Genomic DNA, 27,048 nt, shown 5'->3' on the forward strand with positions numbered 1-27,048 from the left:
TCCAACGAGATCAATGTCATCTGCGTATGCTAGTAATAACTTGGGACCTTGAACCGATAGCAGTTCTGTTTTTATTTCGGCCGACCTCATGGCTTTCTCTAATACAAGGTTAAAAAGTAGTGGAGATAACGCATCACTCAGTTTATTATTTACACGTACTTTTGATATTCCACCCTCCATACAGACTTTAGTAATCCGAATAAGTTTCTTTGGTATTGAGAACTCCGCCATGGCATTCCATACTTGGCTTCTTTCTACGCTGTCATATTCCTGTCGAAAGTCTATGAAGAGATTGTGTATGGGTCTGTTATACTCCCATCCCTTTTCTAGAAGCTGTCTCAGCGTGAATAGTTGATCTATTGTGGATCTGTTTGCCCTAAAACCGGCTTGATATTCTCCTAGGACATTTTCAGCATAAGGGGTTAGTCTACTAAGGATGATGTTTGAGAGGATTTTATATGCCGTGTTTAAGAGTGAAATTCCTCTGTAATTTGCGCATTTTGTTTTGTCCCCTTTTTTGTGGATGGGCACTATGATGTTTTCCTTCCATCTTGCTGGTATCCTTTCTTCTAATCATATCTGTGTTATTAATTGGTGGATTTGGCGATGTAGTGTTTCTCCACCATATTTCAGAAATTCTGCTGGTATCTCGTCCGTACCCGGCGCTTTGTGATTTTTCAGCTTATTTAAGGCCTTTCGGGTTTTTCTGTTTTTTTCTGTTTTTTCTGTTCTTCCTGTATGATTTTTAGGAGGTCCCTGAAATACCCTTTCCATTCTTCTGTAAGTTCTTTATCGTCGATTATCATATGGCCTTGATTGTCTCTCAGTGTATGGATAGAATTGGTTGTATGTTCTCTTTTCTCTGTGTAGATTGCTTTATAGAATTCTCTGGAGCCTGGTTTGGGTCGGTCTCCCTCCAAAGCTTCATATTTTTGTTGTTCATAGTTTCTTTTCTTTGTGCGTATCATTTTTCTTGTTTCTTTTCGGAAGTCGTCGTATTCCTTTTTACTTTTGTCTGTTTGTAGTTGTATCCATGTCTTCCTTACTGTTTGTCTTTTTTCCAGCTGTTTCCGACATTCATCGTCATACCATGTTTTTGCCCTCTTCTGCCTACTCCTTCCAAAGATCTTGTCAGCTGTCTTGGTTATTATTTCGGCAGTCGTTTCCCACAGCTCTTCTATATCATTGTAAACTGTTTCAGAGTTCAACGTTTGTTCAAGTTGTTCTATATATTTTTGATGTTTCTCTGTGTTCTGCATTTCGTCCATGTTCCATTGTGGGTTCATTGTTGTTTTGTTGTATTTGTGGCTAGAAATTCTGCAATTGACTTTTGTTCTGACTAAGTAATGATCTGTGTCTCCGTCTATTCCTCTAATGCTTCTTACGTCTATGATATTGTTCCCATGTCGGGCATCTACAATGATGTGGTCAATTTGGTTTCGCGTAATATGGTCGTTTGAGATCCAGGTTTGCTTATGATTGTCTTTATGCGGAAACATAGTTGACTTTATTAACATATTATTAGCTGCTGCAGTTTCTGTGAGTCTTAAGCCATTGTCGTTGGATATATTGTGAAGGCTGTGTTTACCGATTGTGGGGTGTAGGCTAGGCTCTTTGCCTATTTTAGCATTAAAATCTCCGCAGAGCATGCGCATATCTTGTTTGGGCATCGTATCTATCACTCTTTCTAGGGCGTCGTAGAAGTCATCCTTGATATCTTCATCCTTCTCTTCCATTGGCGCATGAGCTGAGATGATCGAAATGTTGTATCGTTCTCCCTTCATTCTGATATAGCATATCCTTTCGTTTATAGGTTTGAAATTTAGTATATTCTGTACCAGGCCGTCTCTAATCACAATGCCCGTTCCAAATTCATGTCTTCCGTTTTTATTACCGCTGAAGGAGATGGTGGATTTACTTATTTTTATATTTCCATCGTCTGGCCATCTTATTTCTTGGACTGCTGTTATATCCATTCCTATGTTTTCCAGTTGTTCCACAGCATTTGTGGCAGCTCCAGGTCTGTACTAACTCTGGACGTTCCAAGTTCCGATATTCATAGTGCTTTTACATTGCATTGGTCGTTATTTGTGTTTATCCGTCCGGTTCCGAGGCAAAGTTGCAGTTTTCATAACTAGCTTCTTTTTCCGAGGGTGGGTAGTTAACCCTCCGCTCAACCCTCCTCTTCTACCCGGGCTTGGGACCGGCTGCAGTAAGGTGATTTCCGAGCTACTCAGTTCACCCGTTCCTCACCCTACCACCAGGCAGAGTTCATTCTAATTTGATGCATATGTATATAGGGCAAAATATTTTCAAATAGGATCAATCATATTGGCAGGGTGAAACAAGCTATTTTTTGTAAGAGAACACCCTGTATATTTTTACATGTTTGGACTCTTCCCGATGTTCTCGTTCTTGTAATATAATAAGGCAGCGGTTCTCAACCTTTTTGAGTCATGTACCACCTACAGTTTTTTTATTATTTTTGGTACCACCTATATTTTTAGATTATATTATGAATACTTGCTAAGTACTATTATTGTAATTTTTTTTTGTGTTTTGAGTACCACCATAAATAATGAGATGTACCACCAGTGGTACATGTACCACAGATTGAGAACCGCTGTAAAAAGGTTTTGCAATGCTATGTGAAGTAGTTTAAAAATAATTACGTTGTTTATTAATTTCGTAGCAACATTAATTGGCTCTTGGGCCTACACTTAAAAAAATATTACCTTCCTCATGAGACTTTTTTACAAACATTAATTGTAAAAACAACTCGGGGAAATTTTATTAGGTTTGCTGAAAAAATATTCAATCAAAAAAATGTTGATCAAGGGAAATGAGTGGATGAATCGGTATTAATACAGTCGTATAACGTTATTTCTGCATATCCCTGCGTCGTCAGAAACTCGGGCTGATACAAATTGGCCAGAGAATGACCTTGAATTGATGAATTGTGCTCTTGCGCCACATATTTGACTTTTCAAATCATTTTTTGATTGTGTACCTCTTATTAATCTGTAAATATATTTTGTAGAAAATTGTTAAAAGCAACGCTGATTTTAATACCACTGTTTGGAGTCCCGTATGTATTTTCGGTACTGATGTCAATTTTTATTGAAAATCGTCCTGCCTTGGACATAGTATATTTATTTTTTGATCAATCATTCGCCGCTTTCCAGGTATAATTTAACAATCCGAGATTTCTATATATGTTTAATTTTTCGTATTTTAATCTTTTAGGGTCTTTTCGCAGCACTTGTTTATTGTTTACTAAACAGTGAGGTTCAGATCGAGATTAAAAGAAAATATAGCTTGATAAAGGACAAGAACGATAAAGAGTTTAGACGAAGCAGAACTATCTCAAATACTCAACAGGTTTCTCTAAATGTACTCGATGAAACTCCAGAAGACGAGAATGGTATGTTGTGCAATGGTAAAGAAAGCAAGGAAATTACGCCAGTTCAAGAAGATCAACAGTGTTATTTTTGACGAAGGATATTTTATATTGTTTAATAGTACCTGTAATGTATTGTAAGAATCAGAAAAATATATTTTTGAATAATGTCATTTCAAAATGTATAAACATTTTCAATTTTGTTGCAACCTGAAACTGCAGCAGCATTATATTCTAGTTCAACATGGACTCTTCCTGCACTCTCTGATTGAACTAGAATATAATGCTGCTGCAGTTTCAGGTTGCAACAAAATTGAAAATGTTTATACATTTTTAATGTTTAATTTATTTACTCTTTTTGGAGTATTTAGGAAACCTTCTCGTTGGAGCTTTACCACGCTGAGCAGATGGGACGTGAATTATTTAAAATTCCCTCATCTTCTGATCGTCTTGGCACCCGCATGGCTTATAATGTTTAAAAGCCTCGGAGGTTGTAACCAGAGAGGTTTCCACCTGTTGTCAATCTGGTGGTAGGTATGTAGAACGATATTATTTATTGTCGGTTTATGTATTACTAGATTGAGAACTTATTTTGTTAATGTCATTTCATTTTATGTCTAGTAGTTTGAAAGTATTATACCCGCTTTTTTAACTAGCATTCGACTCAATTCTCAATTTCTGTAGAAGAATTTTAAAAGATTCTTGGGTGGAGAAGATCCGAACCTCCACAATACTAGAACATCTCAGCAAGACTATATTATTATAAAAAGCATGAAGAAGAGAAAGTTGGAGTATTTCGGGAATGTAATAAGAGGTTCCAAATACAGGTTGCTACAAAATATTATCTTCTTGATGTGCCTATCCGTGACGAATGTTGGCGATCATCATGGCAATCTTCACCTTATCTGCAGCAACGCGGAAAACTGCACAGATGTTGTGTTGAACCAGGTTCTGAGGTTCTTTAACCAGAATGTTCTTCTTCTTCCTGGACCTCGCTTTCCAAATATTTTTCCTTGCAGGAAAACTTGTAGTAGGGCATATCTGGATTCATGTCGCTAATGTGTCCAAAGTATTCCAACTTTCGAGATTTGATGGTGGTCAGTACCTCTCGGTTCTTCCCCATTCTTCTAAGGACCTCCTCATTTGTGACCCGATCAGTCCATGGGATTTTAAGAATTCTCCGATATAGCCACATCTCAAATGCTTCCAACTTTCGGCACATATCCTCGTTTAAGGTCCATGATTCAACACCATAAAAAAGGACAAAGAAGACGTAACATCTCAACATTCTTACTTTTATACCAAGAGAAAGGTTGTGGCTCTTGAAAAACGCACCCATACGGTTGAAGATTGATCTAGCTTTTCCGATGCGCGCTCTTATCTCTTGGTTGTTGGTCCATTCTTCATTTATTATGGTGCCGAGGTAGTTGTAGTGCCTCACTCTTTCTACAGGGGTTTGGTTGATATAGAGTTGACCTTCTGTTATGTTGTTCTTGCTGACGATCATAAGCTTTGTTTTCTTTACGTTTATATTGAGTCCATATTGTTGACTATAATACGTGATTTTGTTCATGAGGACTTGTAGGTCTTCTAGGTTGTCCGCAAATACTATGGTGTCATCTGCATACCTGATGTTATTTAGCCGGTACCCGTTTAGTAGAATACCTTTTTCAGTTTCGTGCAAAGCTTCGATAAATATTCTTTCAGAGTAAAGATTGAAAATTAGGGGAGACAAAATGCAGCCCTGCCTCACTCCACGCATGATTTTCACATATTCGATGTGTTCACCGTCAACTCTGAGGTTTGCAGTTTGATTCCAGTAAATGTTTCTAATTATTTTCAGATCTTGGTTGGTTATACCTGCTTCTTTTAGTATTTGCATCATCTTGGCGTATTGTACTCGATCAAACGCTTTCTCGTAATCAACCAGACATGCGAATACGTCCCAATTGACGTCTCTGCATCTCTGGAATAAGATTTGTATTGAAAACAAAGCCTCTCTCGTAGCAACAGCATTTATGAACCCGAACTGGTTGGGCGAAATTTGACTTTCACATAGCTTGTAAATTCTCGTATAATTCTCGTATTACCTTTAGGAAAAATTTTAGGAGATGACTCATCAGGCTTATCGTACGGTATTCTTCGCATTTTTTGGCTCCTGGTTTTTTTTTTGGAAGTGCAATAAACTCAGACTTCAGCCATTCTGTTGGTATTTCTCCAGAGTTGTATATGTTGTTGAATATCTTTATGATTATTTCTATTGATTCGTTGTCCATCAGTTTAAGTAGTTCTGTTTGTATATTATCGGGACCTGCTGCTTTGCCATCCTTCAGCTGTGTTATGGCAGAATAAACTTCCTGCTGTAATATTCTTGGTCCATCATTAACCTCTTCTTCTAACTTAAAGGTGTTATCTCTTTGGTCTTCAAATAGTTTTTCTAGATATTCTTTCCACATTCTAATTTTACTCTGTTTGTCTAAGGTGATGTTTCCGTCAGAATCAGTTAGATTTCCTCTCTATCTCCGTCTTGGTCTACCTGTGAGTTCTGTAACTTTCCTATGTACATTGTGACTATCGTACTTTGACTGTAGAGTCTCAATTTCTCGGCATCTCTCCATTGCTTTTTTCTCTTTCGCTTCTCGAATTTTCCTTCTTATTGATATATTGATTGTTTTATATGTGTCGGGGTCATTTTTGGCATTTTTTCTTTCGTCCATTAGTTTCAGGATCTCATCTGTCATCCATGATTCCTTCTTGGTTAATTTATCTGCCTTTAAATGTTTATCCTTTACATTTTGAACTATTTCGGTCATCTTTTTGATCATTTGTTCTTCGTTAGATTCGTCTCTAATTGCAGTCACTTGCTCGTTTAACGTGGCTTGGACCCTCATTCTCGTGTCAGGGTCTTTTAGCATACGTAGGTCGTATGATTGTGATTTCTTTTTCTTCACTTTTTTTTTAGTTTGACGCGAAATACTCCCACCAGTGGAACGTGGTCCGTCTCTAAGTCTGCTCCAGGATAAGGCTTGACAGATGTAAAGCTGTTTCGGAATCTTTTGTTTATTAAAATGTAATCTATTTGATTTCCAATAATTCTCCCGGGTTTGTCTTGAGGGGATTTCCATGTGTACAGCTTTCGAGGTGGTAATTGTAAAAATGTGTTGGTGACAACGAATTCTGAGTCTTCTGCGAATTTTTCTAGGAGGTCTCCTAGTCTCCTCTGTCGTTTCTGACTCCAAGTCCATGTGCGCCGATGTACTGCGTCTTATCTCTTCAGCTCCAATCTTGGCATTAAAGTCTCCCATAATGATAAGAACTTCCTGTCGTGGAATTTTCTGTATAATTCTGTTGATGTTCTCATAAAACTCAATAGCTTCTTCCTCTTCTTTGTCTGCCGTGGGAGCATAAACTTGGATAATATTTATATTCAAAAATATAATTAGTACAAAATATTATACAAGGGAAAATAGCAGGCAAATACAGTCTCGTAAACCATTCTTAAGTGAAGTTAAAAATAAAATTGAAAAAGATTTGATGTAGAAGAGAAAAATAGTTTTCATGTAAGCAGATCCTTTATGAGCAGCATATTTTCTCTAAAGCAGGTTATTGAGAAGAGATTAGCTCACAGCCTTTAAACTCATAGATTCTGTATAGATCTGACAAAAGCATACGATAGTATAAGCGATATAAGACGATAGTATAAGTTACGATAGTAAGCTTTCAAGGCTCGGATAGCAATGTAAAACAAGGAATAAACAAAACAATATATGTTGAATGGGTTGCATATGAGAGTTCATTTTGAATGAAGTAAAAAACAGACTTACTCTCAATCATTTATTGTAACTTCCGACGACCGGTTTCGCTCTCTATAATATGCAGAGCATCTATTACAATAAATGATTGAGAGTACTTCTGTTTTTTACTTCATTTAACAAAATATATAAAAACAGCTTTAAAAAATATGACGGTAAACATTAAAACTGAAAACAAAATAATTAGAGAAATTCCTATTAGTAAGAGACTAAAGCAAGGCTGTTGAATCGTACCTACACTCTTCAAAATATACCTGAATGAGGCGCTCTCAATGTGGAGAAGAAAATGCTGCAATATGGAAATCTCAATCGAAGATGAGAGATTGTACCTACATGATAAACTTCGCTGACGACTAAGCTAGCTGAAGACGAGAGTGATATAGACTACATATTTGCTTAGAAAACTGGAAGAGGAGTACACCAAGAGGGACTCACAATTAAAATACAAAAAAGCGAGCACTTAGTTGCAGGAGAAAAACCAGGGGAATGGGAACTATAAAATCTAAACCTAAAAATACTTGTGAGCCCAAACAATATGAAAAGCAGGCAGTAACGAAGAAATAAATTCCAATATTGGTCAAGCAAGATTAGCCACAAGACAGGTACACGAACTATTGTGGAATAATAAAATAACAGAAGAAAATAAAAGAAGAATTTATAAAACAATAATAGAAAGTATTGGACTGTATCGCGCCGAGCTCTGGGAAATAAATCAAAGAACCAAATAAAAAATTAAGTCCATGAAAAGGAACTATTGGATATAACTATACTTGGTATGGTGAGAAACGGAGATATTCTGAGAGAAATATAAATTGATAAGGACATCATAGAAACAATTGGAGCCAAAAGATAAATTGGTATGGTCACCGGCAGAGAATGCCTCAAAAATAGATGGCCAAAAATGAATTTTAAAAGATTCTTGAGTGGAGATCAGAAAACTCCACACAATACTAGTATGTCTCAGCAAGACTGTATTATTATAAAAAGCATCAAGAAGATAAAGCTTGAGTATTTCGGACGTTTAATAAGAGGTCCCAAATATAGGATGCTACAAAATATTATGCAAGGAAAAATAGCAGGGGCAAATGCAGTCCAGGACGAAGGAGGACTTTATGATTGAAGAACTTACGAGATTGTTAGGGTATTAATATAAGCATCCTATTTAGGGTGGCAATGAATAAAATTAAGATAGCTATGATGGTAGCATGCGAAAACCTTGCAAAGTAGCGACTTGGAATGCTAGAAGTCTACATCAAGCTGGAAAAGTACATAATGCCGTTAAAGAAATGGAAAGGCTGAATATAGATATTTTAGGAATCAGCGATGTCCAATGGCCCGACTCAGGAAAGATGAAGATCAACAATAAAACAATATACTATTCAGGAAGTCAAGACGGTTCACACAGATATAGTGTCGGGATAATACTAAACAAAAACATTGAGAAAGCTGTAGTAAATTTCATTCCGTACTCCAACAGAATTATCCTCTTACAATTAAATCAGAATAAACCCAAAATAAACATGATAAATGATACAAGTTTATGCTCCAACTGTGGACAAACCAGAGAGCGATATTGAAACTTTCTGCGAAGACCTATACTGCCGTCCTAAGCAAGAAGGCAGTATCTTCAATTTTTACAATTTTCCAGTTTGCTCTTTTATATGGGTTCTTATACAATTATTAAAATACCTAACAAAGTTAGAAAGCAGTAAGCCTTCATTCCTGGGTCTGGTAGACTATTAAAATTGCAGTAACTCAACTTGTTGTTAGGCATTACTTAGTTAAAAGGCAGTAAGAATATTATACAAGCCTAAAAGGCAGTATCTCCTACAGAAAAAAAGGATATACTGCTTTTTAATCTAGCAACTGCTTGACTGCTTTTAAGCAAGGCTGTAATAACATACCTTGCTTAAAAGCAGTAACCGCCATTTTCATTAAAATGTATAAAAATGTCTTATAAAAAAATAAACTTATCCAATGATATGAAAAAGAACTACAACGCAGTTAAACAATTCTGAAATCCATAAATATTTTCATGGTGGCTCAGCCCCGTTTATTAAAATCTGCATTATCTCGAAATTTACATTTGTGGAGATATGTTCTTTCTTAGGACGGCAATATATACACAATATTTTAAAATCTATTAAAACGCAAGATGCTACAATTATAATGGGAGATTTTAACGCAATGTTTGGGGACGAAAAAGTAGAAGAATGTACAGAAGGATATGTTCTGGGCAACAGAAACGAAAGTGCTGACAGGCTTATCGAATTTTGCCAAAACAATAATTTTGTCATAACTAATACACATTGTTTAAAATGCCAAAGAGAAGACTATATACCTGGAAGTCATCAGCAAATCAAGAAGGGAGAATTGTAAGAAACCAAATAGATTATGTATTAGACAAAAATACAAGAACGCAATTATATCTGTAAAAACCTATCCAAGTGCCGACATAGGATCAGATCATAACCCAGTAGTGACCAAAATTAGGCTCAAAATGAAAATAATAAAACGAAGAACAACAGATTGATGTAAAAATCGATACAAGTAAATTAAGAAACCCACTTATTAAACAACGCCTGACAGATGAAATTAATAACCGATTAATGAATGTTAAAGAACAAATTCTGCAAAATACTGAAACGGAGACAAAATTGTTATTAATAAAGACAGAAATAGATAGAAGTCAAAAAGAAATTCTGCCACCAACCAGATACAAAAAGAAACAATGGATGACGGAGGAAATCTTAGATTTAATGGAAGAAAGACGTCAGCATAAAAACAAAGATAATCTTCTTCTTCTTCTTCTTCTTCTGGTAGCACTACAACCCGGGGTGGGTTTTGGTTGACTGCACAACTCGCTTCCATCTCGAACGGTCGTCCATGATAGTTGGGTCAGTGGGTAGCCCCATTGTTCTTAGATCTGACTATATATAATATTATCTCTCCATCACATTCGTGGGTGTCCTAAGGGCCTTCTTCCTGTAGGGGCTTCCTCACAGAGCAGTTTGGAAAGGCGGTTATTAGGGAGTCTATGGATATGGCCAGCCCATCTTAGACGCTGAGATTTAATTTCTTGGACTATGTCGCTCACCCTATACATCTGCTTGACCTAAGCATTTGTTCTCATTTTGGATTGGTTGCTATTAGGGTCGTGATAAGGTCCAAAGATTCTTCTGGGGATTTTTCTCTCAAAACATTAAGTTTTCTTTCAATTGCTTTGTACTTGTTGAGTCCACGTCTCGCACCCTTACATGAGCACCGGTCTAATCACTGTTTTATATATTTTGATCTTTGATGCTCGTGTTAGGCTCTTAGATTTAACAGTATTGTGGAGGCTATATATACATCTGTTTGCTGCCTGAATTCTTCCTTTAATCTCTTCCGTGATATCGTTATTTGCAGTGATTGTTGCTCCGAAGTATTTAAAATTCTCCACTCTTTCAAAGTTATATGCCGTAACATTTTGCCCTATTCTATCTCGTCCCTTTTGTCTGTTGATGCACATGTATTTGGTTTTCTCTTCATTTACCCTTAAACCAGTTTTCTTTGCCTCTACCTCCAATTTATTGAAAGTTTCCTTCACATTGGTGACTGTGTTTCCCACAATGTCAATGTCATCCGTGTATGCTAATAGTAATTTTGGTCAATTTACTGTCAGTAATTCTGTTCTAATTTGTGCTGTTCTTACTACTTTCTCCAGAATTATATTAAAAAGGAGAGGTGACAGCGCATCTCCTTGTTTCAGGCCACTGCTTATTTCGAACGATCCTGAGAGTTTGTTACCTATCCGTACTCTGGATCTACAGCCGTTTACGCATATCTTAACAAGCTGGATAAGTTTTTTTGGAACTGAAAGTTCTGCCATTGCATTCCACATCTGATCCCTTTTAATGCTATCGTACGCTTGTCGAAAATCTATGAAGAGATTATGGATAGTTCTATTGAATTCCCATCCTTTTTCAAGCAGCTGTCCTAGAGTAAAAATCTGATCTATGGTCGATCTATTTTTTCTGAAGCCGGCTTGGTATTCCCCTATGAAATCTTCTACAAACGGTGTTAGCCTACTTAATGGATGTTAGATAAGGTTTTATACGCCGTATTAAGTAAGGAGATGCCTCTATAATTAAAGCACTTGGTTTTGTCTCCCTTTTTATGGATGGGGATTATTACACTTTCGTGGCGTTTTATTGGTATTTTCTCTTCTTTCCATATAAGTGTTATTAGTTTGTGTATTTGTCTATGTAAAGTTTCTCCTCCGCACTTATGGAACTCAGAAGGTTGTCGAAGCCTGGAGCTTTTGCGTTATTTCATTTGTTAATTGCTTGCAATATTTCGTCTATGTTTGGGTCTTCTTCCGGTAGGTGCACCACAAGATATATATCTTCTTTATGTTCTTCCTCTTGATGTATGTTTAGTAAATTGTTGAAATATTCTTGCCATGTTTGGAGCAGTTCCTCTTCGTTGATTATTAATTCATCATTTTTTCTGAGTACAGACACGCATCTACACAGCCTCTCTTTTCGTTTGACACTGATTTGTAAAATGCCCGACTATTTGACTGTTGTCTATTCCTTTCCATTTCTTCATATTGCTGTTGTTCGTATTTCCTTTTTTCTCTCTGATTAATTTTCTTGTTTCTCGGCGTGAAGTTGCATAATTTTCTTTACTTTCTGTTGTTTCTTGTTGAAGCATAATGTTTCGCTTTTTCTGTCTATCTTGTAGTTTATCTTGGCATTCTCTATCAAACCATTACCTTGTTATCTACCTGCTTTTCCCTATTATTAGTTCTGCCGACTCCGTAATTGAATTTTCCATTTGTTGCCACAGCCTTTCGACATCATTGCTCTGGTCTACTGTATTTAGATGCTGTTTGATTTCCGGGTTCGTAATTTTCTCGGATTTCCTCATTTTGCAGTTTCTCGATGTTCCACTGTCCCAATAATTCGTTCATTTTAGGTTTCTGTGAAGATATTATCTCCATCTATTCCCCTGTGGCTTCTTACATCTAGCACATTACAAAGATAATCAGCTGTACAAAAATGTGGATAAACAAATAAAATCCAAAATTAGGCAGGCAAAAGAACAATGGTTAAAAGAAAAATGCGCAGAAATAGAAGAACACCAGAAAAGATAAGATAGTTTTAACACACATAAAAAAATTAAGGAGTTAACTCAGAACAATAATTTTTGGTAGGGGAGCAAAGTATGCTTTTGCAGTCACTCGAGCCTTATGGGGACCTATTGGGTTGTGATTATTAGGTCCTAAAACCAAAAAAAAGTTAAGTAAAATTTTCCATTTTAGTGGAGACTTTCCATTTTTTAATTTAATTTTCCATTTCCATCAATCGTTTTTTCCGATTATAGCGCCATCTATCCATAATTCGAAAAAATGTCTCGAATAAAAGTCGCTTATGTTTACGTAAAGAATCCAAATCTGCAATAAAAATTTGGGGGTCCAATTTAAGATTTTAAAGTAACCCCCCACTCCACCTCCGTGGGGGGTCGTGTTTGGTACCATTCGATAGATTTTTAAAAAACATTTTGAAAATGTATTTGGCAGTTTTTCGATCTGATGTTCATTTTGCGAACTATAGCGGGGTTTGTATTTAAAATTTTAAATTTACCCCCCACCCCTTTTCGTGGGGGTCATGTTTGGTACCATTCGATAGATTTTTGAAAAATATTGAAGACGTAATTTTTAGTTTTTCGATCTGACGTTCATTTCGCGAAATACTCGCTTTTTTTGTGAAACCTTTTGACTCACCCATTTCCTTACGCCCCGCTCAAATCGTCAGATTTTTGAAATATACACTTAACTAACTCTTTTGCATGTACTTAACTTTCCTTATCTTAATCTGACAATTTCGAGTATTTTTAAGGATAGATTTTTTTTTCGGGCCCACCTTAACGAACTTCCCTGTGTTAAGAGCCAATTATGGTAGAGATACATCTGCAGGGTACCAGGTTTCTCCCCATATGATAATCTGACGCGCTCGAGTAACTGCAAAAATCCCCGCTTGTGCTCCCCTACATCATTAATAAGTCTCATTCTCAAATTATTATTGAAAATAATACATGGTCGTATAAATAAAAAACTGGAAGAAGGAATAGCTGATAGTCAGTTTGGGTTCAGAAACGGACTAGGCACCAGAGAGGCGTTATTTGCTTTTAATGTGTTAGCTCAAAGGTGCATGGACATGAATGTGGATGTGCATGTTTGTTACGTTGATTTTGAGAAAGCTTTTGACAAAGACATGAAAAATTAGTCCAAATTAAGACAAAAAACATAGACAAAAGGGACTTACGAATAATAACAAACCTTTACTGGAATCAAAGAGCACAAATTGTAATAGATAACGAACCCAGTCCAGAAATTGAAATCAGGAGAGGAGTTAGGCATGGATTTATTATGTCTCCGTTACTCTTTAATGCATATAGTGAAGCCATTTTTGAAGAAGCATTACTATCTCAAAGTGAAGGAATAATAGTTAACGGAAGATCTATTAATTAACAACATAAGATATGCAGATGACACCGTGATTATGGCAAGCTCTGCTGAACAACTTCAATTACTACTTAACAAAACAAACAGTTTCTGTGAAGAATATGGACTAAAAATGAATATAAAAAAGACCAAATACATGATAATAACTAAGAAAACAAACATACAAACAAGCATACATTTGGGAAATGTACCGATAGAAAGGGTTGATAAATACAAATACCTAGGAACCTGGATTTCGGAGAAAAATGATCAAACAACAGAAATAAGGACCAGGATAGAAATAGCAAGAAATGCGTTTGTAAAAATGAAAACAATTCTCTGCAACAAAGACCTTAGCTTAGAACTGAGAGAAAAAGCTTTGAGATGCTACGTGTTCTCGATACTGCAATATGGACTTGAATGCTGGACATTGAAGCAAGAACACGTAAATAAGCTACAGTCATTTGAAATGTGGTGTTACAGAAGGATGCTTAGAATAGCATGGACTCAGAAAAAAACGAACATGGAAGTATTATTGCGAGAAATGGGTAAATAATGCGAAATAATAAACACAATAAAAATAAGAAAGTTGCAATATCTGGGACACGTAATGAGGGGACAGCGATATGAAATGCTAAGAATGATAATACAGGGAAGATAAGAGGTGGAAGGAGTATAGGAAGAAGGAGAGTGTCATGGTTGAAGAATTTAAGGGACTGGTTTAAATGCAGTTCTATAGAACTCTTCAGAGCAGCTCTACCGCTACTCTACCGCTGCAGAGTACAGATAGTGATGATGATATCCAACCTCCGATTAGGAGACGGCACTTAAAGAAGAAGAATGATGGTAACCATGGTAACTTCTTAACGGTCATGGTACATGAAGAGGAAGATTCGACAAAACAAAAGACACTGAAGCTTTATTAAATGAAATACTAAGTAGCAATATTTTAAATAATGTGTAAAATGGATAACTTCAGCATACGCCGTACAAAAACATCTTATTTTATTGTGTGCCACGCTTGTTTTCAAGCGTTGGTTTTCGTTATGACCGTACATCTTCTTCTTCTTCTTCTTGACTGGCTTCACAACTCGGGGTGAATCGTCGCCGCATCCATAATAGCCCTCCATCCACATTTCCCATTGTTGTACCCCAATCCTAGATAAATCGGCTTCAACATCATCCTTCCATCTCTTAAAATCTCTTAAGATCTCTTAAAAATATTGACTTTAACGCTCTGTCATGACCGTTCGATCTGACCATTTCCTGTTATGCAACCAGGACAGTTATTCTCTTTCGACTTAACGTTTTCTTTCTATTTTGCCCTGAATAATCAACCGAAGTAAGCAATATACTCATAGGTCCACTCATTATGTGACTGAAATATTGGGCCGTTCTCATTTTGATTGGTTGATCAATTCTCGCTCTTTGTACATGTTTTGTAGCGTATGTTCATTGAATATTTATGGATGACTACAGGATTTTGAGCATGCAACGGTAACACCACAACTCGAACGCTTCCATTCTATTGATATGTTTACCTTTATTCTCCAGATTTGTTATCATTTTTTTGCTCAGTTGAAGGCCTTCTGTATAAATATCACACACATGTAATGTAAGCGGCTACAGGTAAAAAAACCTGAAGAAGATGATAAGAACGGTAAAATTAGGATTAGGATTTAAAAATACTGTTTTAGTTCAAATAAAACACCATGCATTTCTAGATATTATCTATTTATTTTTATGTTGATATAGACAACTACCTACGTTATATATTATCTAAGATAGCAGCTGTAACATGTTAACCAAAAAATATAAACCATTTTTGAAACCTATCGATTAAATAGGTACATCTTGCGAATTTATAATTTTGATCTCCCCAACTCCTGGACGTTGAACCATTTTTTTTTGAATTTTTCAAAACTTTTTTACAATTTTTTTGTTTTTTAATATAAGGAACAAAAGCATTCATATTGCGCAATATAGGTATGCTCGTAATGTAGGTATTTCTTGCTGGTGTTAAGCACTCATTTTTACTCCAATTCATCTCTGCTAAGTCTGAACCTAGCGAAATCTTCAAACACGATGTTATCATCATCATCGTTTGCAAAGCTTTTCTCGTACCGTCCCTTGTCAACGGATTTCATCTTTTTCAAGCTCTGAGAGCGTTCTTTATCCATTGTACCAGGAGCTGGATGTAGAAGCTTGAATGGTACATCAGTCACCAATTCCCCTCCAAGGGTTCCGCAATTCAGTTTCACTCTCAGAGAGTATGATATTACGATACCGATGGCATCGATAGGGCACTTTCCTTCCGGGACCAAAGTGGAACTGGCCAAATTGGCATCGTCGTCACGAAGACGACCATCCAAGGCTACACCTGCAATTAGAACACAACTTATATACAGGTATAATATATTTAAAATAAAAGAAATATTTAACACAATTATAAAAAAATAATAATAGAACTGCGCATGGATCATTACGGCGAAAAACAAGCCAGATCATTCCGAAAAGCCAGATCATGGCCCTGATTCTAATTCAAATTTCGACTGAAAACAAGTCACAATCAATATGGCGACGTTGAAATGCGACTGTGCGAGCCTTGTGAATTTTAGTTGAACTAACGAAATGACGTCATAAAATAGCGACTATCGAAATTAATAGTGACTCCAAAAAAGTGGTTGATTAGGTTTATTCTAGCAAACAGTCAAACTAGTCAAAAACCGTCAGCAAACAGTTGGTCAGTGATAAAACATAATACAGTCACCAGTGCTATCCCCTCTAGTCGCGCTGGTCCACTATTCGCTGATGGTTTCAAACCGTTTGAAACTGACGCTAGAACAAACCTTAAATTTCGAGTCGAAATTATTGTGACACGGACATGAATGAATGGCCGAAAGCGAGGTTAGGTTTAGTTTAGGAGATGTGTTTTGTTTGTTTCTTGCAAGCAAAACTAAAGCAAAAGGTATTAATATGGCTGGGTTTTATGGAAATTAGCTGGTTTTGGAGGAATTAGATAGAATAGTATTAAATTAGAAATATAATACCTAAATATACTAGAGAACTGAGAATTTCCACAATGTGAACTATTAACTCAATGAAAGATGTAAGGTAATAATCTGGGAAAATTAGTATAAAACAAGGAAAATTATGTACCAGCTATTTTATTGCTGGACATGCTGGAATCAAATCTTAGGATTTCATATATTAGTAATGTAGCTATGCAAAGTCAGCAGAAAGTGTGCTATTTGGTTTATAAACAAATTAGCGCTCCGAAATATTTTTTTCAATTATTGCTCTGTAACTCAGAAGATTTTAACGTTAAACCAAAAACACTCACATAAAAATTCACTGTAATTTAATTCTGCACATAGATATTTTTTCCGATTTCCTTCGGCAGAAATTTTCCTCGGGAAATTCGGGCTTTCCAAACAATAGTGCCAAACGAAAGTGCCCTCCGCTACGCGTCGGGCAGTAGTCATTCAAGGGAGGAAAAGGCACTTTACTCCCATGTTATACATATGATTTTTCCACCTTCCTCAAATAACAAGTCATTTTTTCATTTTTACTTAATTTATTTATGTAACTAACCAACAAAATTTATTAGAACTAAAACTAACAAGTAGGTAAAATATAACTGTCAACTGTCAAATATAAGTCAAATTATTAATGTAAACATTGTTAAATCAAAATAACAATTTACTATTTTTTACCATTCTGCAAAATACAGGGTGTTTTATAAATAAACGTTAAAATGTATAGATACTTACGTAATAGAAAATAGATATTATACAGGGCGTCAATAAATTATATTTCATGAATGAAATACCATGACGTCACTTTTACTTTTCCTCCCTAGGGAGGAAAATATTTTTCCTCCCTAGGGAGAAATAGGGAGGTGGAAAAACCATATGTATACCATGGGAGTAAAGTGCCTTTTCCTCCCTTGAATGATTACTGCCCTCCGCTACGCGTCGGGCAGTAAACTTCATTCTCGGGAGGAAAAGTAGCACTTTCCTCCCTTGTTATACAAATAGCTATAATTTTCAACTAAAATTTCAGGGAAGTAATTTTATCAATAATTAAATAACTTGGTGATATAAATCATTTTTGTTGTGAGTGTCTTGAAGATATTACATGAGTATATACAAAGAGGACCGGAATAAAAAGGTAATGGTTCAAATATTGAAATCCTGTTGTTTATAACTTTGTCGCAAATGCCGGTCAAATTTGACCGGTTATACCTAGAACCACTACTCCTCGCAATTTAATTTTTTTTCTTCGAAAAGGGCACAGAAGTCGTGCCCTTTTCAACAGCGTTAACTTAATTTAATTTAATCTAATATTTTCTGGAAGTGGACTGGTCTAACGTCAACTGATCTATTTCGAGCTGCCGTAAATAGAATAAGATGGGTCAATGTGGTCGCCAACATCTCCAGAAGATAGGCACTTTTAGAAGAAGAAGAATATTTTCTGAGAGGTTCTATTTGTTTATAAGTCAAAAAATTGTTTCTTTATAACATACCTGAGACCGCTCAAATAGTCCAATTTAAATTCTGTAAAGCACGTTGAATAGGTATAGTGTATATATAATAATTAACATTTTAATTATTGCTAACTATTGATTAGATTGTCGCCGGTCTCCTGATATACAGAGAGGGGCTAAATTATGGAATAAATTTATTTTCTCTAAAATGGACGATTTTAGAGAAAAATCCCGAAACTCGATTTTTATTTTTGAATTAAATTTTTTTGGCATATGTTTCAAACTAGTGACGTCATCCATCCGAGCGTGATGACGTAATCGATTATTTTTTAAATAGGAATGGGGGTCATGTGGTAGCTCATTTAAAAAGGCGTTTAATTCTCTATTCAGTATTATAAACATTAATATCATTATTTATACAGGGTGACCAAAAAAAATTTTTGAACTCAATTAATTGACGCAAAAATAAGAATGTATGTAATATATTTAACTCAAAATACAATTTATTGCTGTCAGAACATAGAAGAAAATGTTTATTTGGCAAATAAACATTGCTTTTAGCTTAAACTAAATGTTCAAACTCCCAATAGGTAGGAGTGAGGCTGTTTGTGATTTAATTTAAGCGAAAAGAAATGTTTATTTGTGAAATAAACTTTTTTTCTATTTTCTGACAGCAGTACAATGTATTTTGAGTTAAATAAATTACATACATTCTCCTTTTTGCGCCAAGTAATTTAATTTAAACATTATTTTTTGGCAACCCTGTATAAATAATGATATTAATGTTTATATTACTGAATAGAGAATTGAACGCAGTTTCAGATAACCTACCACACGACCCCCATTCCTATTAAAAAAATAATCGATTGCGTCATCACGCTCAGATGGATGACGTCATTAGTATGAAATATATGCCAAAAAATTGTAATTTAAAAATAAAAATCGACCTGTTTCGGGATTTTGCTCCAAAATCGTCCATTTTAGAGAAAATGATTTTATTCCATAATTTAGCCCCCACTGTATAATCTACTATAAAAAATCTTTCATGCCATCCATTTATTTAATTATTGTTAAATAATTACTTTCCTAAAATTTTAATTGAAAATTGCAGATTTTTTTGGGAAAACTTGGATTTTCCGAGTAAAATTTTTGTTGAAGGAAATCGGAAAAAAAATAACTTTGTGCAGAACTAAATTACGGTGAATTTTTATTTGAGTGTTTTTGGCTTAAAGAAAAACTCTTAGGAGTTACGGAGCACTAATTGAAAAAAAAGATTTAGGAGTGCTAATTTGTTTATAAATAAAATAATACACTTTATCCTAACTTGTCATACTCCATATTACTAATATATGCAATGCTAAGATTCGATTTTAGCAATAAAATAGCTGGTAAATAACCTTTCCCAAAAATGGCATTTTATTCGATAATTTTCCGAGACTATCAACAAATATTGCGGTGGTTGCGTAGCCAATAAATCCAATAAACCGGAGCGCCCACCCAAATTCTGAGCAGTGTCAAAATGATAACGTTAATATCCACAGTTGTAACTAATATCGAAATGAATCAGAATCGGTATAAATTGCGACCATCATGGCGGTGTCGAAATTCAATAGCGACCTCGAAATGAATTAGAATCAGGCCCCATGTCTAGATAATATGTATATTCATCATGAGACAAGTAACAGAAAAGAACAAAGAAAAAATATTCAAACACATTATGACCTTTATCGACTTAGAGAAAGCTTACGATAGCGTGCCCAGGAAACAACAATGGAAGGCAATAAGAAGAATTTTTGTCTTTACGTGCCATCTCCGCGACAGAGATTGACAACTATCATGGCTATTCTGATCTTAGATGCTGCTGCTCTGAATAGTTCGGTTAATGTGCATCCATACCATTCCCTCAAGTTACGCAACCATAAGATTCTTCTCCTTCCTACACTTATCTTGCCCTGTATTTTCCCTTGTATAATTAATTGATGTATGTTGTATCATCATTACGCATAACATGCCCAAGGTATTAGGTATTTCAGCTTTCGTGTCTTGATGGTTTAAATAAGAAGAATGCACGTTATAATACAGGGTGTAACAAAAATACAGGTCATAAATTAAATCACATATTCTGGGACCAAAAATAGTTCGAATGAACCTAACTTACCTTAGTACAAATATGCACAGAAAAAAAGTTACAGCCCTTTGAAGTTACAAACTTTGAAAATCGATTTTTTCGAATATATCGAAAACTATTACAGATTTTTTATTGAAAATGAACATGTGGCATTCTTATGGCAGGAACATATTAAAGAAAAATTATACTGAAATTTGTGCACCCCATAGAAATTTTATGGGGGTTTTGTTCCCTTAAACACCCCCAAACTTTTGTGTATGTCTCAATTAAATTATTATTCAATTCAATATTCTTAAAACTTTTTTGCCTCTTAGTATTTTTTCGATAAGGCAGTTGTTATCGAGTTGAGGCTTACTTTTTAATATGTTTACATAAAAATTTTATGGGGGTTTTGTTCTTATAAACCACCCAAATGTTTGTGTACGTTCCAATTAAAATATTACTGCGGTGCCATTAGTTAAACACAGTGTTTTTAAAATTTTTTGCCTCTTCGGATTTTTTCGAGAAGGCACCTTTTATCGAGATATGGCTTCTTTTTTAATATGGTGCAAAATATACCTAAAAATGTAAATCTCACATAAATTTTCATATTATTACCAAGTCTCCATAATCGTACTTAACCATATACAAATATGTGGTGGATTTGACAAATATTCAAAATATCTTGATAAAAACTGATTTTTCGAAAAAGTACTAAGAGCCAAAAAAGTTTTAAAAACATTGTGTTTAACTAATGGTACTACAATAATAATTTAATTGGAACGTACACAAAAGTTTGGGGGGGTTTAAAGGAACAAAACTCCCATAAAATTTTTATGGGGTGTCCAAATTTCACTATAATTTTTTCTTAAAATGCTACTGCCATAAGAATACCACATGTCCATTTTCAATAAAAAATATCTAATAGTTTTCGATATATTGGAAAAAATCGATTTTCATTTTGTAACTTCAAAGGGTTGTAACTTTTTTTATATGCACATTTGTACTAAGGTAAGTTAGGTTTAATCGAACTATTTTTGGTCCCAGAATATGTGATTAAATTTATGACCTGTATTTTTGTTACACCCTGTATAAATGGGTGAATATAACAAAAAATCTGTATAAAGAAACACGGTACACAGTATGGTATAACTAGACCCAAACCCAGAAATCCAAAGTGAAAGTTATCCTCCAACACCAAATTGTTCTACTATGGTCCACATAATGTTCAGAAAAATGTCACACCATTTTGAGTGTCGGGTTTGGGGGCGGGAGAGGGGGGAGAAATCGGTAAATTCGTAGTTTTTTACGTTTTTCGTAAATATTTCTAAAACTATACGATTTAGCATAAACAACCTTCTATACAAAAATGTTCTACATCAAATTTGAAATAAAAAAGGCCCTATGCATAATCCTTCTAAAATGAACGGTTTCAAAGTTACTGAGGTAGTATAGTATAATTGGTTCAAAAAAGGCCTAACCTAAACATCCAAAGTAGAAGTTTTCCTCCAACACCATATTGCTCTATATGGTCCACATATTGTTCAGTAAAAAGTTACACCAGTTTAAGCGTCCGGTTTGGGAAGTAGATGGGGGAGAAGTCGGTAAATTAGTAGTTTTTTTACATTTTTCGTCAATATTTCTAAAACTATGCTTTAGCGTAAACAATGTTCTATACAAAAATGTTCTACATAAAATTTAAAACAAAAAAGGTCGTGTACATAATTGTTATAAAATCAACAGTTCCAGAGTTACGGAGGGTGAAAAGTGGATGTTTTCGATACTTTTTATATTTTTTGGGCAATTTCCTACTGATTTTCTTTAACAGGATTGTGTTTTATAAATCAAATTTGCTATTTCAGTGACCGATGGTAGGTTAGTGATAAGCCCTTGAAGAAACGTCAACCTCACCACCCAAAATCATCATCAATTGCCCAAAAAATATAAAAAGTATCGAAAACCTCCACTTTTCACCCTCCGTAACTCTGGAACCGTTGATTTTATAACAATTATATATCGGACCTCTTTTGTTTTAAATTTTATGCAGAACATTTTTGTATAGAACATTGTTTACGCTAAAGTATAGTTTTAGAAATATTGACGAAAAACGTAAAAAAAGCTACTAATTTACCGACTGCTCCCCCCCCCCCAAACCGGACCCTCAAAATGGTGTAGCTTTTTACTGAACCATATGTGGACAACATAGAACAATTTGGTCTAGGAGGAAAACTTTTATTTTGGATGTCTGGGTTAGGCCTTTTTTTGGACCAATTATACTATACTACCTCCGTAACTTTGGAACCGTTCATTTTAGAAGGATTTTGCTTAGGACCTTTTTTATTTCAAATTTAACGTAGAACATTTTTGTATAGAAGATTGTTCATGCTAAACCGCACAGTTTTAGAAATATTGACGAAAATCGTAAAAAACTACGAATTTACCGATTTCTCCCCCCTCTCCCCCCCAAACCCGACGCTCAAAATGGTGTGACTTTTTTCTGAACATTATGTGGACCATATAGAACAATTTGGTGTTGGAGGATAACTTTCACTTTGGATGTCTGGGTTATGCCATCTTTTGGATCAATTCTATCATACTACGGGTGCAAATAAAGTTAGGCAATGAAATAATAAAAGCAAGCATCGCAACAAAAGGCCTCAAGCAGCGTTGTGGTCTATCACCTTCGCTTTTGAACATATGGTGTAGAATATGTGGAACAGTGGGCATGCCAGTACAAGAGAATATATTGTGGTGTCCACATCTAAGAATATTAAACAATTTAGACGGCATGAAAACCTTTATTAATTATACTAAATGAACATATGCTAATATCTGAATTACATATTGTAGGTTATCTGTGAAGTTGGTCATAGATAGATTTGTAGAGGTGGGAAGTAACATAACTGTTACAGGTAGCATACATTACATCCCTCCACACCAAGATCCGAATATAAAAACCACATTGTCATAGTCTTAATTATAAATCTAAACGATCAGGCGGTCTGATGGTTCTTCTCAATCTTTCCTTAATATTAGGTGACTGCAACCCAACGGTTGATTGTGATACACTGTCTTTAATTGACGAAGGAACCGCACTGATATCTTCACTCGAAAATTCGGTTTCAACACTACCGGACACTCCTTGGGTCTCACTGGTATTTTTTAAGGTTACCAAAGCTTCAGTTTCACTTAAAGGTAATGGCGAACTTACAGAAGTACTTGGAACTGAACTTAGTGGATCACACGTATCTATATCCTTGTCATCAGAAATTTTAGATATTTCTTCATCGTAAAAATGACCACATTTAACAATTTGGTCCAAATGTCTTTTCCATTCAAGACTTGGATTATCTAAAGGCTGACATAGAAATGTTTGATGTCCTAATTTTCTAACTATTTTACTCTTTGCCCATTTAGGCTTTTGTGCATTTACCCTGTAATCCCTAACATAAACATCTTCTCCTTCTATAAATTCTACCACCCTATTACCTTTATGGTATTTTATCTGTTGTTCTCTAGCTCTCAATGTCTTATCGTTAAATGTCAAAAAGTCAAATCTGGTTTTAATTTTACGCCCAAACATGAGATAGGCAGGAGTTTGAAATGTCACTGAATGAGGGGTAGTTCTGTAAGAAAATAAATATTTTGAAATCAACTCAGATATACTCTTGCTCTGGGAGCCTGTTAACATTTTGTTTATTGCATATTTTAGGGTTTTAACTGAGTTTTCGGCCGCTCCGTTTGTCGCTGGATGATAAGGAGCTGAAGTTTTATGAATAATGCCATTATTTTTACAAAATCGCTGAAACTCCTCTGAATTAAACTGTGGACCATTATCTGAAATAATTTGATTTGGCCACCCAAATCGGGCAAAACAGTCTCGAAGTTTACCGATGGTATGTTCTGAGTCAGTCTTTGACATCTCATATACCTCGGGCCACTTCGAGTATGCATCTGTAATAACAAGATAATTCTTCCCATGATACGGTCCTAAAAAATCAATGTGAATTCTATCAAACACATGAGCTCCTTCTTGGAACTTAATTAAAGGTGCCTTCCGTGGAGTTGTAGTATTCTTTAAACATGCTTCACAAGATTTTACAAACAATTCAATATCTCCATCTAAGCCAGGCCACCAAAAATATTGCCTTGCTACTGTCTTCATTCGAACTATTCTGCTATGAGTACTATGCAATTCCTGTAAGATTTGTTTATGAAACTTGGAAGGTACCACTACCCTATACCCCCACATAATTAAATTATTATCAATGGTAAGCTCATTAGCCCTGTTAGCATATGCTTTCAATTCATCTGGAACTGTTTTTGGCCAGCCATCTCTTACATACTTAAAAACTTTGCTCAAACAGATGTCTGACCGTATTCCTTTAATTATTTCTACAGCGGTAACTGGTAATTTATCCTCTACCAGAAAATTAAAATAATCAAACTCAACATCACTTTGTACCTCCTTAGGTATGGAAAGAGGCAAGCGTGAAAGTCCATCAGCTGTTTTATTCTCTACTCCCTTAATATGTTTAAAGGTGTAATGAAATCCACTTAAAAATAGTGCCCACCTCTGCAGTCTCCCTGCTGCCATTTGCGGAATGCCCTTTGTCTCTCCGAATATGGCCATCAGTGGTTTGTGATCCGAACATAAAAAGAAATGCTTCCCTAATAAATATTGATAAAATTTTTGTACACCCCAATATATTGCCAAAGCCTCTTGGTGTATAACGGAATACTTAGCTTCATGTTTGCTTAACACTCTTGAAGCAAAACTGATTGGCTTCTCTGACCCATCTGGATACACATGCATTAAAACAGCACCTAAGCCCACGCTGGAAGCATCACAAACCAATTTTAAGTCCATCTGTGGATCATAGTGTGCAAGGCCCGCACCTGAAGAAATTTCCCTCTTTGCCTTTAAAAATGCATTCTCACACTCTGAAGTCCACTTAAAACGTTCATCTCTTCTTAATAACCTATACAATGGCTCCAGTACTGTTGATAAGTTGGCCACAAAACGACCATAATAATTGATCATCCCGACATATGCCCTAACTTCAGAGATATTTTGGGGTCTGGGGCACTCAATAATGGCTTTAATTTTTCCTGGATCTTTATGTAACCCTTCCTTATCAATAATATGCCCCAGATACCTTATTTCAGGCCGGAAAAACATGCACTTATCTAAATTTAATTTAAAGCCTGCCTTCTGAAGTCTATTAAAGACATTTTCCAAATTTTTTAGATGCTCCTCTCTATTAGGACCTGTTACCACAATATCATCTAAGAAATTAATAACATTTGGAATACCTAACAAAACTTTTTCTACAATTTTTTGAAAAATGCTACAGGCCGGTCTTGTACCATATGGTAGCCTGTTTACCTGATAAATACCTCTGTGTGTGCTCCAACTTAAAAGTTTTTTTGTCTCCTCCGTTAGCTCCAATTGGTTGTAAGCATTTTTGAAATCAAGTTTTGTAAAAAGGTGCCCACCCTGGAGGGCTGCAAATAACTCCTCCACTCTTGGCAATGGATGCTTGACATCAATTAGAAATTTATTTACGGTTATTTTGTAGTCAGCACATACACGGATTTTGCCTGTCTCCTTGACAATGGGAACCAGTGGGGTGCCCCATTCAGCATTTTCAATCAAGGTAATGACACCCTTACTTTCAAGTTCATCTAATTCTGCATTAACATCCCTTTTAAAAGCAAAAGGTAATGGCCTTGGTTTGCAAAATATAGGTTTTGCATTTGGTTCCATTTTTAAGTCAACCTTTTCAAACCTATAATGCCCTAATTCATTACTAAAGAGAGAACTATATTTTTTTACTAACCTGGCTATCTCTGCATCCTGATCTATTTTATTTATATTAATGTTAGGAACTCCCGGTAATTTAATCTCTAAATTAAATGTCTTCATTAAATCTCTACCAATTAAGGCTGTTGTTCCATTTTTTATTATAATTAACCTACAGTTATCTACCCTAACATTATTATATTGAATAGTTACGAAAATCTCACCTAAAGGTGTAATAATACTTCCATCAAATGATCTGAGTCTAACTTTAGTTGGAAGTAATGCACTGGTTTTGAAATATCTGATATAAATATTTTCAGGAAGGACAGAGATACCTGCGCCTGAATCCAGTTCCATTAAAATAGTACAATCATTAATTAACATATTTACCTTGTGTGGTTTTATAAAACCATTATTAACATTATCAAAAGAGGTATGGTACATGTTTACAAAATCAAAATCTTGTACATTTTCTGAATCAGAATTTTCACTCTCTACAGGTTCTACATATTGAGTACTTTTTCCTTTGTTTTTATTACACATTTTAGCCAGATGGCCAACCTTCCGACAGATCTTACAACTATATTTTCGGTACTTACAATTTCTAAAGTCATGTTTTATTCCTCCACACGCATTACACTTTGACTCTCCATACAAACCTCCTGAACCTCCTTCTCGTGCTTCTCTATTTCTGCCTTGGTTAACACTGGTGCTTGATATCTTATTTACTGGAACTGAAGTGTTGGCTTCTACTGCTGCAGCTTCTTTTCTCAACGCCTACTCATATAGATGTTCTAAGGTTGTTTTATGATCCTCCTCACATAAGCGATCCAGGACTGGTCCCTTTCTCACACCACAAACGAATTTGTCTTTTAAAACATTGTTTAATGTAGCCCCAAACTTGCAATCTATTGCTTTATTTTTAATTCTTACGTAAAAGTCTG

At 35.3% G+C, this 27,048-nt stretch overlaps 2 protein-coding genes across 3 annotated transcripts in view; one reads left to right on the forward strand and one right to left on the reverse strand.

Moving 5' to 3' along the window:
* The window catches only part of LOC126881974 (parathyroid hormone/parathyroid hormone-related peptide receptor-like), a 65,632-nt gene extending 62,059 nt beyond the window's left edge, over positions 1-3,573 (forward strand). For both annotated transcript variants that reach the window (XM_050646721.1, XM_050646722.1), the window contains exons 7-8: positions 3,041-3,185; positions 3,247-3,573. In XM_050646721.1, the coding sequence (XP_050502678.1) occupies positions 3,041-3,185; positions 3,247-3,495 (394 nt within the window). In that variant the 3' untranslated portion in view covers positions 3,496-3,573. The remainder of the gene's footprint in view (positions 1-3,040; positions 3,186-3,246) is intronic.
* An 11,846-nt stretch (positions 3,574-15,419) lies between these two features.
* Positions 15,420-27,048, reverse strand: part of LOC126881975 (arrestin homolog) — a 40,291-nt gene continuing 28,662 nt past the window's right edge. Inside the window, exon 5 of the mRNA XM_050646723.1 lies at positions 15,420-16,082. Within this exon, the coding sequence (XP_050502680.1) occupies positions 15,736-16,082 (347 nt within the window). The 3' untranslated portion in view covers positions 15,420-15,735. The remainder of the gene's footprint in view (positions 16,083-27,048) is intronic.

This window comes from Diabrotica virgifera, chromosome 3 (assembly GCF_917563875.1).
Source record: "Diabrotica virgifera virgifera chromosome 3, PGI_DIABVI_V3a".
In the NCBI taxonomy this organism is placed as follows: Eukaryota; Metazoa; Arthropoda; class Insecta; order Coleoptera; family Chrysomelidae; genus Diabrotica; species Diabrotica virgifera.